The 14,268-nt window shown below is 37.9% G+C and overlaps 1 protein-coding gene across 2 annotated transcripts in view; it reads right to left on the bottom strand.

Annotated features, from left to right (window-relative positions):
* Window positions 1-14,268, bottom strand: part of arhgap29a (Rho GTPase activating protein 29a) — a 111,736-nt gene that overhangs the window by 45,488 nt on the left and 51,980 nt on the right. For both annotated transcript variants that reach the window (XM_087309639.1, XM_087309640.1), the window contains exon 3: window positions 463-606. In XM_087309639.1, the coding sequence (XP_087165765.1) occupies window positions 463-606 (144 nt within the window). The remainder of the gene's footprint in view (window positions 1-462; window positions 607-14,268) is intronic.

Raw genomic sequence — 14,268 nt, 5'->3', positions numbered from 1 at the left:
AAAGCTGGGTTCCACACAATTCCTTTATGTTGTCCAACTTAATCATTTTTACAAATTGAAGTAAATTGAACACAAAACAATTAAGTTGTCATAAAAACAAAACTTCAAGAATTGTGTTGTTTCAACAGAATTTAAATAACTAATTTAAATAAGCAGCAAAAGTAATTGTAGTATGTAGTGTATGTAGGGAAGGAAAAATATTTCCAAAAAAAAAAAATGTTTGGATAAAGTACACATTCTTATAAAACGTACTTAAGTACAATAGTGAAGAAAAAAACTTGGTCGCTTTCCACCTCTTGTGATATGAGATCATTTAGAGCTATCCGGAGTGCTAAATGTCAGTGGGAGGCATGTTAGAGGGAGTTTGAGGACCAGGATGTGTGAAGTCAATGACTGTCTCTCCCTCATTCCTCTGCACTGTGTCATATAAAGCGGAAGGTGGTGAGTGAGACAAGGCTTTACCTTTGACCTTTGCAATGAGGGTCCCTGCTGCGCTGAGGATCTCCACTGAATTCAGGGAGTGGTGTTTGGAAATCACTGCTTTTAATACACGCAGCAGCTCTCCCAGACGCTCGTGAACCACCTGATGCAGACAGTCCTGGTGATCTGAAATGCATAGATGGAGGAATTTTAGTCATGGAATAAAAAAACAAACTGAACCACACTACATTTTTATATATTCTGAAGAAACGTTGATCCTTAATTGCTTAACAAGTTGCCACCATGAGGCCAATGTTATATGGTTCCTGAGGTGTTCTGGTTCGATTTAAAGGGGTTTCTAGGGTGTTCTTGGTCATTTGGGGTGGTTGCTAGAGCACTTTGATGTACTGTATTTGGTAGGGCATTGATAAAGTGTTCTGAATTGTTGCGAGGGTATTTTTCCTGGGAGTCTCCTGTATTTCAGACCCACCCCCCGCCATCTACCCCGTTTTGTCATTTCTCCTATTTCCATCTCCCACATTAGGTTGTTGGTAGGATGTACAAAGTACTTGCTAGGACATTGCTAGGTGGTTGGTAGGGTATTGACAAAATGTTTAAAGTGGGACACTAGAGTCATACTAAAACCATCTGAATTACGTTAGGGCAGAGGTAGGGTGCTCTGTTGTCCCGTCACATATCGATTATGCTGTGTTCACACCAGACACGGATAAAGCATCAATCGCGAGTGATTAACATGTTAATTCAATGCAAAGATGCAAATAGACATCCTGCGGTGCGATACGCATGAATGAGGCAGCGCGAATGATGCGATTCACCCGAATGAAGCGATGCAAGTTGAGTGTTTCCCGTGATTGATGTGCTTATTGCACGAATCACTCGGGTTGAGAAATCTGAACTTCACTGGACATTCGTGCCATATTAACCAATCAGGAGCTTTGTCTTGTAGGGGCGTGATTATAATGTAGCACCTGTTGTTGGTGTCCTGAGGCGAAATCCTCTTGCCGACACCGGACAACAGTTCATTAAACTGGGCTCAGCTCAGCTCGAAGCACTGCTGAAAGCCTCCATCATCTAGGTACAGTTTCTGGAGGAGTTGATGAACTTACAGTGCTGGGTGCACCTTCAAAAGAATTTAGGGGACTCAGACACAGTGCTGAACAAATGTACGCTGTTTTTCAGCCTTCATAACACACATAAACACAACTACACTCTCGATAAAATCCATGTTATCCATTTAGCACCGAAGCTAGTCACCGGGCAGACAGAAGCCCCGCCCATGACGTGAATCCATATGTATTGTTGATCTATGAATGAAGTGGATTTGATGCACGAAAAAAGCAAGTAAACTTAAAATGTTCACGCGTCTAATATTAAATCTATTTAATATTGCGATTTATCTGTGTATGCCACATCTGGTGCGAACACAGCATTAGGATAACTTAATTGTTTTTACAAATTTAAAACGGAACGAACATAAAACAATTAAGTTGTCCCAAAAAAACTCAATGCCCTTCATCTGTAGGGCATTGGCAGGGTGTTCGGAGTAGTTTCTAGGGTCTTACTATGAAGTTCATTACAAATATAGATTCCATGACACTACTGTGTGGTTGGAAGAGTGTCTATAGCAGTTGCTAAGGTGTTGCTAGAGTGTTCTAGGCAGTTGCTATGGTGTTCAAGGGAGTTTGTAGAGTTTTGCTAAGTAGTTATAGGTGCTTGCAAAATAAGTTGTAGTGAGGATATTTTGAATGGTTTGACAGGGCATTACTGTGTGTTTGGTTGGGTGTACTGTGTGGTTACTATGGCTAAGCATGGGACGATAACCGTTTTCAAGCTATACCAGGGATTGGAAAATTTTCTGTAATGCCCGTTCCTAAGGTATGAGTAAGATTTATTATTGACATTTTTTGAGGGGGTTGGGGGAGGGGGGGGGGGGGTGCAACAGTATCTCCAACAGAAAAATATTACTTAGCCTGACATGTTTACTGCTCAAAAATATTTTTTAAATGTTTCTCAAAATAAAATACATTGTGTTCAAAGTTTTGAAATACTGCTAATTTTATGTAATTTTGCCCACATGGATAAATTAATATTAATCAGATGATGTCATTACGCTGCTGTGCGTTAGCCAATCGTTGCATTGCTGATTATGATTTCGAGGATCGATGGATCTGTCCTTCACAACACATGCAGCGATCTCAGATCAGTTTTAGACATTTTAATCAGATTCGCAAACTTGTTTGAAGAACCAAATTAGCCAGGGATCAGTTATCAAGATTAAAAGATCCAGGATCTGCCAAATCATCTTAGATTATTTAAGCAAGGTATGAAGAACGGACCCCTGGTTTAATTGCATGTCAACAGCTCCTTTAGAAATATTACTCCCAGGAAAAATCATAACATGTCAATACTTATTTTCCCCACTGTAAGTCTGACAACTTACAATAAATAATTGCAATAAATAATTTTGGTTATTATTAAGGTCTGCAATTGTCAAATAAATTGACACAGAAATCTCATGTGTATTCGTGAATTACCACTAATATTAGCGAGATAAAAAACGTTCTGAACACAGGACACAGAAAGGACAGAGACAAATAGCGATAAGTGCAAATACCAGACATCTACGTTCAGCTTAAGCAATACAACAATAGTTCTCATGTGTTAATTAGACACCCAATGCCAACTAACACGTCATCATACACTTAAAACGGCCTGAAAGAGGAAGAGCTTACACTAATTCTGAATGAATCCTTTGTTGAGATTAAGTACTGGTGGTCTGCGACATCACAATGGCACGAACCTGTCTGATTACAACATCTATACTATCAAATCTCATTTCCTCAGACTGATTCAGTGCTTAAGATGACCATTTCTGCTTTCATTATGTAATTTGGGTTTGCTGTCTGCTCAGTCCAAGCACGCACGGTACAATCAAACCAAAACTGTTCATTTTTCAGACATGTTCAAATGAATGCCTTCCAAACAGCTTATTTTGACCTTTTCCCCCCAGATTTGCACACAAACACATACCCATGCAAACACTTACCCATAACCACATTCAGGGGAACCATCGCACCCTCTCCCGTCTATCAAAGCCACATTTGTGCTGACGGTGGCCTCTGGATTACCCGGCGCATGGAAAAGGGGATCAGGGAGACTTTACCCCCTCTACCCTCTTTTTTCGCTCCATCTCTTTTCCGTAAAGCAACAAAAAGAGCCCGCGGTGGAACTAATGCTGCCGTAGATGGTGACTAACAGGGAAATGACAGTTGCTCTCTGGGGTCAACAATGTCTGAGCATTATAGTTACATAAGAGGAGTCACAGGAAAACTATTTTTTCATTATGTTAGCTATGCACTGATATTAAAGTTTTTTGGATGATTATTATTTTCATGTTATGGCAATTAAAAGCAGTGAGTGTTCAGTAATATATGAAACTTTGTTTTCTTTCTTTCTTTTTTTAAATATCAGCAAAAAAAGAAGTTAAGAAATAGCGTGCATACTAATATTTAGTTTAGGCACAATGACATGATAATATAAAGTATTAAAAATACTATATAAACATAATATTATAATATATAAAAAAAAGAAGAGTACATTTAATTTAATTTAATTACTGCCTGCTTTATCATGGGTCACTACAGCAAAATGAAAAATAAAATAAAATAAAATAAAATAAAATAAAATAAAATAAAATAAAATAAAATAAAATAAAATTAAATTAAATTAAATTAAATTAAATTAAATTAAATTAAATTAAATTAAATTAAATTAAATTAAATTACTGCCTGCTTTATCATGGGTCACTACAGCAGAATGAATAAAATAAAATAAAATAAAATAACATTATCACTTTTCTTTGCCTCTTTTCTTTTATCACTACAACAAAATGAACTGTATAAAATAAAATAAAATAAAATAAAATAAAATAAAATGAAATAAAATAAAATAAAATAAAATAATAAAAACTCACTGCTTTATCATGGGCCATTACAGCAGAATAGAATAAAATAAAATAAAATAAAATAAAATAAAATAAAATAAAATAAAATAAAATAAAATCTTCATTTTTATGGACACTTTGCCATTGGCCCATCATATGCGAAATTTTTTGGCATCAAATATTTGAAAAATGCTGAGCTAAATGACTACCTACATGAGTCAATACACTGAGCTCACAGAGTGACATATCCACATAACACTGACGATCACCCCTGCTGCCCTTACCAGCATGAACAGCAGGTCTGCCACTGTCCTGCAGCTTTAGCACTCATTTATCTTCATCAAGTGTCATTCATAACCACTTCCTGATGAGATAACCTAGTGCTCTCTTATGAGATCCGAACCAAGCTTTTGTTTCAATCCTCCACAGTCAATCTTCAGCAGCTCCCCTCCTGTTAAAGGGAGGCCAACCCTGCACTTCTGACCCTATAAGAGCCCTCAACATGAGTGCTATTACGCATCAGGTGGAATTACTTCTTGTGTGATTGTGTTCCTGTTAACACCATGTCCTATACGTACAATAAACTAAACACATTTATATGAAATTATATGACTTATTTCATCTTCATAATATATGCCATCCTAAGCCACATCCCTAATTAAATGCATTGTGTATTGTAACAAAGAGGAAAGTAGGCATCTCAAACAAAAGAGAACTAGGAAAGAAAAGGTGATCAATTAAATTACCTCTATCCAAACGAAAACACAGAGAGCTTACCTTCCTCCGTTAACAAAAGCAAAGTCAAACGGATTCTCAAAATAAACAGGCAGGCCACCCCTACGCTCCAATTTTCAATGATCTTATCAACATCAACAAACATGTACACGTCAACAGTCTTAGTGAGAACATCGGAGCAAGTTTGGCCATTGGAAAGGCCATTGGAGGAAATCCACAAGCAATCAACCCCACCACCAGCACACCTGCCAGCAGTTTCATTTATACACCACGACTCAATGGAACACCCGATAATGGAAATACAAAAACACACTGGTCGTATTCATGATCCTAGTGTAAAGTATGAGACTAACCTGCTGATTAACTATAATCTTAATCCCTTTATTGTTGGAACTGACATACAAGTGGCCAAAAAGGGTCTCTACTACTATTAAAGGGACAGTTCATCCTAAGATGTTAATTCTGTCATCATTTATGTACTTACCCTTGACATGTTCTAAACCAGTCTGAATTATGTGTGGTCTGTTGAACATAAAGGAAGATGTTTTGAAGAATGCTGGAAACCTGTAACCATTGACTGCATAGTACAGTTGAAGTCAGAATTATTAGCCCTGATTCTGTTTTAAATATTTCCCAAATTATGTTTAACAGAGCAAGGAATTGTTCACAGTATTTCCTCTGGAGACAGTCTTATTTCTTATATTTCGGCTAGAATAAAAGCAGTTTTTAATTTTGTAAATAAGGTCAATATTATTTAAAAATTAGCTTCACGGTGGCTCAATGGTTAGCACTTTTGCCTCACAGCAAAAAGTTCACTGGTTCAAGTCCCGGCTGGGCCAGGAAGTGTTTCAGTGTGGAGTTTGCATGTTCTCCTCGTGTTCACGTGGGTTTTCTCCGGGTGCTCCGGTTTCCCCCACAGTCCAAAGACATGCGACATAGGTGAATTGGGTAAACTAAACTGACCATGGTGAATGAATGTGTGTGTGTGTGTGTGTGTGTGTGTGTGTGTGTGTGTGTGTGTGTGAATGTGAGAGTGTGTATGGGTGTTTCCCAGTACTGGGTTGCGGCTGGAAGGGCATCCGATGTGTTAAACATACTGTATACCGGAATAGGTGGTTCATTTTACTGTGGCGACTCCTGATAAATAAGGGCCAAGCCGAAGGAAAATGAATGAATGAATATGTATTATTCAACACAGACTCATTCTGAAAACGTAGCCCTATATACATTTCTGAAGATTGCAAACTATGTTGCCAGAAGTATGTGTGGCTGCATTTTGTTTTTATAACGAACGCTACAGGGCGGTATGACGCCATTCCTTTTTGTGCTTACCAGCTGACTGCTTACGTCCGTATAGATGGCTTTTCTGCTGTGACCAGTTTGTCCAGGGGCTGCGAACGCGGCAGACTTGTGACATGGAGCAGAGTTAACCGCAACAATGGGGTTCAATGGCGAACAATAGTTCCAGAAAGCAGGTAGGACAAAAACAAATGCCATAATAATACAATAAATAAATAAGTGAATAACAGGGTATGAATGTGGTTAAATCTGAAACCGTGGTAAAAATCAGGCAGCCACGAGAGCTTTTCTTTTTCTGGATTTCTTTATAAAACACTATTGGTTGGGTTTAGGGAAGTGGATAGGTCAATCTGTGTATTTTCAAATACTATAGGTTGGGGTTAGGGAAAAAGGAGGGTGGGTCAGTTGATCGGTCAGTCAATTCAATCAGTCAAACAGTCAGTCAACAGCGGCCTCTGGTGGATTTACACAAGAACAGCAGGCACGAATAACACTCACATAAGAAATTCAAGATCTCAAAAAGTGTACACAGCAGCCACTGGTGGATTTACTCGAGAAGAACAGGCACAAATAACACCCGGAAGAGAAATTTGAGATCTCAAAAAGTGTACACAGCAGCCACTGGTGGATTTACACGAGAAAAGCAGGCACAAATAACACTCGCAAGAGAAATTTGAGATTTCAAAAAGCATATAAAGCAGCCACTGGTGGATTTGCGAAAACAACAACAGCAAAAAAACGTAGCTGCTGGGATGTATTTGGTGCTCTACAGAAATGTATATAAAGGTACGTTTTCAGAATGAGCCTGGGTTGGATCAGTTGGTCAACAGCGGACTCTGGTGGATTTACGTGAGAAGACCATGAGGGATTGGCACCCACTAGAGAAATTGTTGAGATCTCAAAAAGCGTACTCTGTGACCTCTGGTGGATTTGCAAAAATAGAAACTACAAAAAAAAAAAAATGTAGATCCGGGGGCATATTTGCGCTCTCCAGAAATGTATGTAAGAGTACATAATCAGAATGAACCTGGGTTGAAGTAAATGGCTACAGGTTTTCAACATTTTTCAAAATACCCTATTTGTGTTCAAAAGACCAAAAAAAAAAAAAAAAAACGAACTGGTTTGGAATAAGTCAAGGTTAAGTAAATAATAAATGCCAATACCGAGCCTTTAGGCTTTCTCTTACATTTCTTCTAAAATAAAAGCAGGAGCTATAACACTTACTAAAGAAATGTTCCAAAAGTTTGGCATTACTACTCAAGAGAAACAATCTGGGAGAAATTCGACAAAACAGAAGGACCACAAGACAATTTCACACCATGATGTGAAGACGGAGAGTATAATAAGCAGGTGGGTCAAAGGTGACCGCCGGCCAGCCTGAGCCTAAATCTCTTAATTGGCGGGGGTCAAATTAAAAACCTTCTTTTAAACAACATTACATTTCGAATGACAATAACACAAACACAAAGCGCGGCCCCATCCCCACACACAGGACCTCCATTCACATGCACACACGGTCACGCATCCCAAAAGAAAAGGGGGGTTCGGTTCTTCTCGGTGTGGCTGAGCAAAGAGAATAGAGGCCACAAGACCCAGAGCCATCAAACACTTTAAATGGCTCCATGCTCGTTTGAGCCGATCCTAAAAAAAACAACCAATTAGCACAACCGAGCTGTGGAACTGCGGGAAGGATGGGAAGTAGAGCTGTAGGATATTGAGGAAAAATGTGATATGCAGTAACATGCTAAATAATGTAATATTCCAGTCTAACCTCACGGGAAAACATAACTATTTTATGTATTGGTGGAAATGTGGTTACTTTATACAATTTCATAATATGATTTTATTAATATGAAAATGTATATTTTTTTAAAAGAAGGCATGCCTCCAATACTCCACCCCTAAACCCAACTGTCATTGGTGGATGAGCAAATCATACTAAATTGTATGAAAGCATACAAATTAAGTCTAATTAACCATTAAATTAAAAAAATGTTATGATTTTGCGATGCGATTGTGTTGTATATTCGATATCCAATCCATAATGTGATTTCTTTTTTTATTAAAGCGAACATAAATTTGACATTATTTCAGGGAAAAGAAACTTGTGAAAGTGAACAGTCATGTTTTACTGTTGCATGAAACAAATAGGACATTTTAATCAACCCAAGCTTATTATTGATATGTACCCCTGTATATATTTCTGAACAGCGTGAAATATGTCGGAGGAGATACGTTTTTCGCAGTTTTTGTTTTCGTGAATCCACCAGAGGTAGCTGTGTACATTTTTTCAGATCTCAAATTTCCATTCGCGCCTTCTGTTCTCGCATAAATCCATTGTTCTCGCATAAAGGCTGTTGACTGACAGACTGACTGTTTGACCGATAACACAATCCCCCTTTCCCTAAACCCAACCGATAGTGTTTTCAAAAACACAGATTGACCTGATCACCTACTTCCCTAAACCCAGCCGACTGTTTTAAAAAGCAATCCAGAAAAAGAAAAGCCCACGGACGGCTGGTTTTTACAATGTTTATAGATCTGAACCATATTTTCACTCTGTTATTTAGTTGTTTATTTATTTATTTTTTGCCTTTTGTTTTTACCTGTCTTCTGGAACCATTCTCCATCAGACACAAACCCTATTGTTGCGGTCAACTCTTTGCATCTCAATTCTGCCTATGTACGTACTGGGGTAAGAATCAGCTGGTGGCATGAAACGAAACTAAAGCTGTTGATGGCATCATACCGCCCTGTAGCGTTCGTTTTAAAGACAAAATGCAGCCATACGTAGCTTTGACTACATAATTCACACTCTCCAAAATGTATACTAGGCTACGATTCACAATGATCCTGTGTTGACTTTAACAATGTAAACAAATAAAAATAAATAGATTAAATATCTGGTATAGTTTTATTAACTAAAGTGTGCTTCACACAGGTGAGTGGGCATGACAAACCACCTGTAGAAACACTCTTCACTTTTCTCTCCAAAAAAAACTCTCCCTTATTAGCACTTAATTCTCTGAGCATCAGGTGCAACAAAGTTTCTTTGAATAATTAGCACTTCCTGTGTGTACTGCCTTCTTGTGTTGATTTGCTGAATGTCTTTTCAATTGTAAGTTGCTTTGGGCAAAATTGTCTGCTAAATGACTAAATGTAAATCTAAATGTCATTAACCTGAAAACAGAAGAATCAGGAAAACAAAAACACTGTTTATTTTCTTTCTAAACATGTCTTGAGGGACTCAAAATTCTGCCCACTAGTCTATTGGCACAAACATAGTAACATATTTTTAGATAAAAACAGCATGTCCTCTCTAAATGGTTTCAGATATGCACGTTATCATGGGCTAAAAAGTCTTTCAGATGGTCGGGCAGCTAGTGGCAAGCACTCAAATGTTTTTTTTTTTTTTTGTATTAAAAAACTCATTTTTTCCATACCATATCTGATATAAACATTGCTATCTTCACATTTTCAATATTTTGATGTAGGGAAGTGTAGGGAAGTTTAACCCCTGCAGTTCCCTGTTTGGGGTGGTTACAATAGCAGCAACTTTGTTGTCATCGAGGCCAAACGCGATCACTCACCAGCAGATTGGTATAGCATGGAAAAGACCCCTCACCAGTGTTGACGGGAAACCTTGTTTAACCAAGAGCGAGCTTTCAGCAGGACAAGAAAAGCCCTTCTGATTGGGGAACCTTCCTTTTGTCTCTGAGGCCATTTGCAAACAGTAGGGCTGTCTCCTTTTGGGGTCTCCAGCATGAGGCATTTATTGAACAATAAATCTGGGAACTAAACAGGGTAAAGGAGAGCGAAGGAAGGGGGAAGTTGGAATCATTTTCCTGGATCCACCTGGTTCCTGAGGGACGAGTGTTTTTTGGGGGGAAATAAAAAACCACCCTGCAAGTCTGGAATCTCAGAGTCACTGGCACATTTTTACCCCATTAGCGTCATGGAAACCCAGCATTCCAGCATGGCGACGCCTCATCAAGTGTAGGAGTGGGAAAAGAGGGGCCACACATGTAAACACATGAACACACAGAATTACCAAATAAGTCCAGCAGTCAAGACTACTTTTCTCTGGGAAGACAGGAGTTCCGCGATTTGATAAATCATAGAATGTATGTAAAATTGTGATGGATGTGTAACAAGAAGCAAACTGAGTACTGCTGACATTTTTATAAATTTATAAGAATGAGCTGGCATTAATTATTAGTTCAGTTCAGATTTTTTTTAATGTTGATATTAAAATTGTAAAAAATAAATAAATGTAATAAAGAAAACTTATTTTTTTGTACATTTACACAACATTTAGACAAACAAATAAAAAATGAATTATTTAGAAATTCACTTTAAAAAACATTAAACAGTTATTAAACTATGAAAATATAAAATAAAAAATTACTTAAAAAATTTATAAAATAATAAAAGTAACAATAATATTAATAAATTATGAAATAATAATAAATTAATACAAATATTTTTAGGTGAAATATAAAGGGGACATCTTTTCCCCTTTTTCATGATTTAAGATATACCAGAATGTGTCTGTAAAGTTTCAGCTCAAAATAATTTATTATACCTTTTAGAATATTGGGATTGTCTGCTTTAAACACAATATAGATGTTTTTGTGGCCTGCGCCTTTAATGCTAGTTCTCCACGCCGACCGTTACCACATGCCTGTCAGAGTGTGCGTCAATCTCCGCCTCGGCTGCATCAGATAAACAGCAAAGTGACAGACATGAAGGAAGCAGATCTCACGTAACGTTTGTGAGAATTATTACAGTAAGAACTTTCCCAATGATTATTTGATGTATTTGTTGTGGAGTTTAGGGTTGGGCCGATAGACGATGCCATCGTCCACGATGCTGAGCTGGCATCGCCAATCCTCCGCCCTGCCCCTGTCGCAAACCCGCTCACGAAAAATACACATTTAGGCCCTGTTTCCACTAATACGTCTTAGTTGTAAAATGGTGTTTTAGAACGACAATGATCCACATCCACACTGGCGTTTCACCTAGCATTTCTGAACAGCCCTCCGTCTGCTGAAAACGCACATCACGTGACCACACACACACACACATACACAAACACATACACACACACATAGACACACACACAACCACACACACTGTCATGTGCTCGTCTGAGCTTCAGAGAGCAGTGCACGTCGGACAGTTTATCAAGGATGCACCCCTGGATCTTGTCTCACTATAGCTGTTAAATGTGATATTTAATTAATCTTGTCTCTATCTAACGCCTCTTTGGTCTTTTGAATCTATCAGGTAACTTGTCCGGGATTGAAGCGTATCCTTTTTTTTTGTCTTGTTTTCACTCCTACGTCACATTGCGGTCGGCCTCAAAATGGGAGGGATTTGGATCTGATTTTAATTCAATTAAAATTAAAATAAAAAAGAGACTTATTGTCTTTATATCACCCCAATATGACTGTGGACACACTGTACCTACACACAATTATGTCCTAACAGCTTACTAAAAGATTATTTTCATCATAGGTGCCCTTTAAAGCATTAAAGAGGGTAAAGGAATTTCAAATAATAAGAAAATACAATAATAATAATAATTATAATAATAATAATAATAATAATAATAATAATAATAATAATAACAAATTAATTAGATAAATATATTTAAAATAAATAAATATGATATATCTAGAACAGGGCTCGAAATTAACCTTTTTTTTGGTATAGCACCGCTGCTCCTAACTTAAAAAATGTAGGCGCACCAGACAAAATTTTGTCGCACCCACCAAAAATTATGAGCACTGTTACTACATATTTTATATTAACAGATTCTATTATATATTAACACTTTAATCACAACTAACAAACAAAAATCTGCATGCGCTCACCGGTCCTGCACGCACTGCTTGACGTGAATGAGATGAACTGAATTAACTGTGTTGTTCTCAAGGGTGGTGTCTGATATTGATATATATAGATGATATTGACATTATTAACTTATTATTTGCATACGTCATCTTAATAGCAATAACAGTCTTTTCGTGAGCTGCAATATTAGTTTCATGCTCGTTAGCAATGGTGATTGCAGTGTCAGTCGCACGACTGACATCATCATGACGATTAAATGAAGGATTAAATAATGTTAGAGCATCTTGTGATTAATGTATCGATTCAGTGGCAAACACTGTTACCTGAAAACTCCGTCCCACCGGCTTTATGGTGAATGCTTTATTCATTTTCACAACGGACTTTAACCACTGGAAGTCGTTTATACACTCTTCGAAAAGTGTAAATGCTGGATTGACGTTCATTACATGATCACTAATCAGTCATTGTTTTTTTCAATGACATTGTCAATGCCATTATTTGTAACTTTAGGTGGTTTCTAAAACTAAATCTGTCAGTGTTATTTTCATTCTCTTGTATCCAGACCTGTAGCTCCCTGTCATCGGAACTGAATGATTGACAGCTGATATTAAACAATCCATTCGTGTTCTGTTCAAGCGCAGTGCGCCAATAAGAAGAGCTTGAAAGTGGAGAAGGCATTGCGGGCTTTGTTTACTGCAGCAAGTTGACATGTAAACTGTTTTAAACCATTCCTGAGTGCTGCGTTTGGGCAAAGATGTTTAATTAGTGAATGCCTCCTAATTCCGCGCATGTGCTGAACATTTTGCTGTGAAAACTGGTCGCATGACATCAATTTTATGCACTTGCACAAATGCTCCCAAATATATTTTGAGGTCGCATCAATAAAATTTCGGGTCGAATATGCGGCCAAATAGTCGCAATTTCAAGCCCTGTAGAGAGAGAATGAGAGAGGGAGAGAGAGAGAATTTAGTAATGTAATTAATTATTAAAATAAACGACTATGATTCCTCTTCCTGCAGCTCAAACAATTCTCAATCATGCATGACTAAAAAATAAACAATGTTATAATAAATCTCTTTAAAAATATGAGATGAATGACAAGGCTATGGTCACTAAAATCACAAAATATCTAACAACTGACCCTGCCGAGCTCCAATCCAATTACTTAGAGATTATAGTCCTTAAAGTCATCACAAAGACCAGCAAGAAGTCTCATTATGGTAAAGGTCTGCATCATCTGATCAGAGGTCAACAGCATTACAATCTGCTCCAGAGTGCAGGAGTCAGTAATTTGGTGATGAACATCTTTGGTACCAGGGTTCCTTTATGTCTTAAAGTCAAAAGGCTTGGTCAAAAAAACAAGGCTGCTTAGCCTTTAACATGGCCTTTTGACCAGAGCAGGCAGGCAGGACGGTTTAATGCGTTCTTTAGGGTTCACGGCTCACCCCGGGGCTCTTTCTGTTGATGTAGGTGGGCCTGTGACAGGGAAGCTCCAGGATATTACATGCTCCATGGTAAAGGGGCCTTTAGCGCTTACCATCTCCCCCTGGCCCAGAAAACCCTGCTGGTCCACCTTTCATCCACTCTTTCCCATGACTGCACACAAAGGGCCAGCATTTTAAAAGAGCCCCTTGTGTGCACATATTCACAAACTCACAGTCACGGCTCAGAGGTCAAGCGAGACCCGGCAGGTACAACGTCCACCAGCAGAAATTAAATGCGCCATGGTTAATCAGAAAATGAACTGTCATCAATGAAAATGAGGTGAAAGATGTGCATCAGGTATATTTAAAACAATATTAAAAAAGGAGTGATGTGCGGACAATGATTTATGAAAAAACTAAACAAAACAAACCATAGACTATAGTTTTTAAGAATTCAATCTAGTCAATATTGTCAAGAGTACAATACAAAAATTAGGAGATCCTATGATTTTATATATGGTGTGTGTGTGTGTGTGTGTGTGTGTGTGTGTGTGTGTGTGTGTATAT

Source organism: Danio rerio, chromosome 24 (assembly GCF_052040795.2).
Source record: "Danio rerio strain M-AB ecotype USA chromosome 24, GRCz13ab, whole genome shotgun sequence".
Classification (NCBI taxonomy): Eukaryota; Metazoa; Chordata; class Actinopteri; order Cypriniformes; family Danionidae; genus Danio; species Danio rerio.
This window is presented reverse-complemented; position numbering and strand designations above follow the sequence as displayed.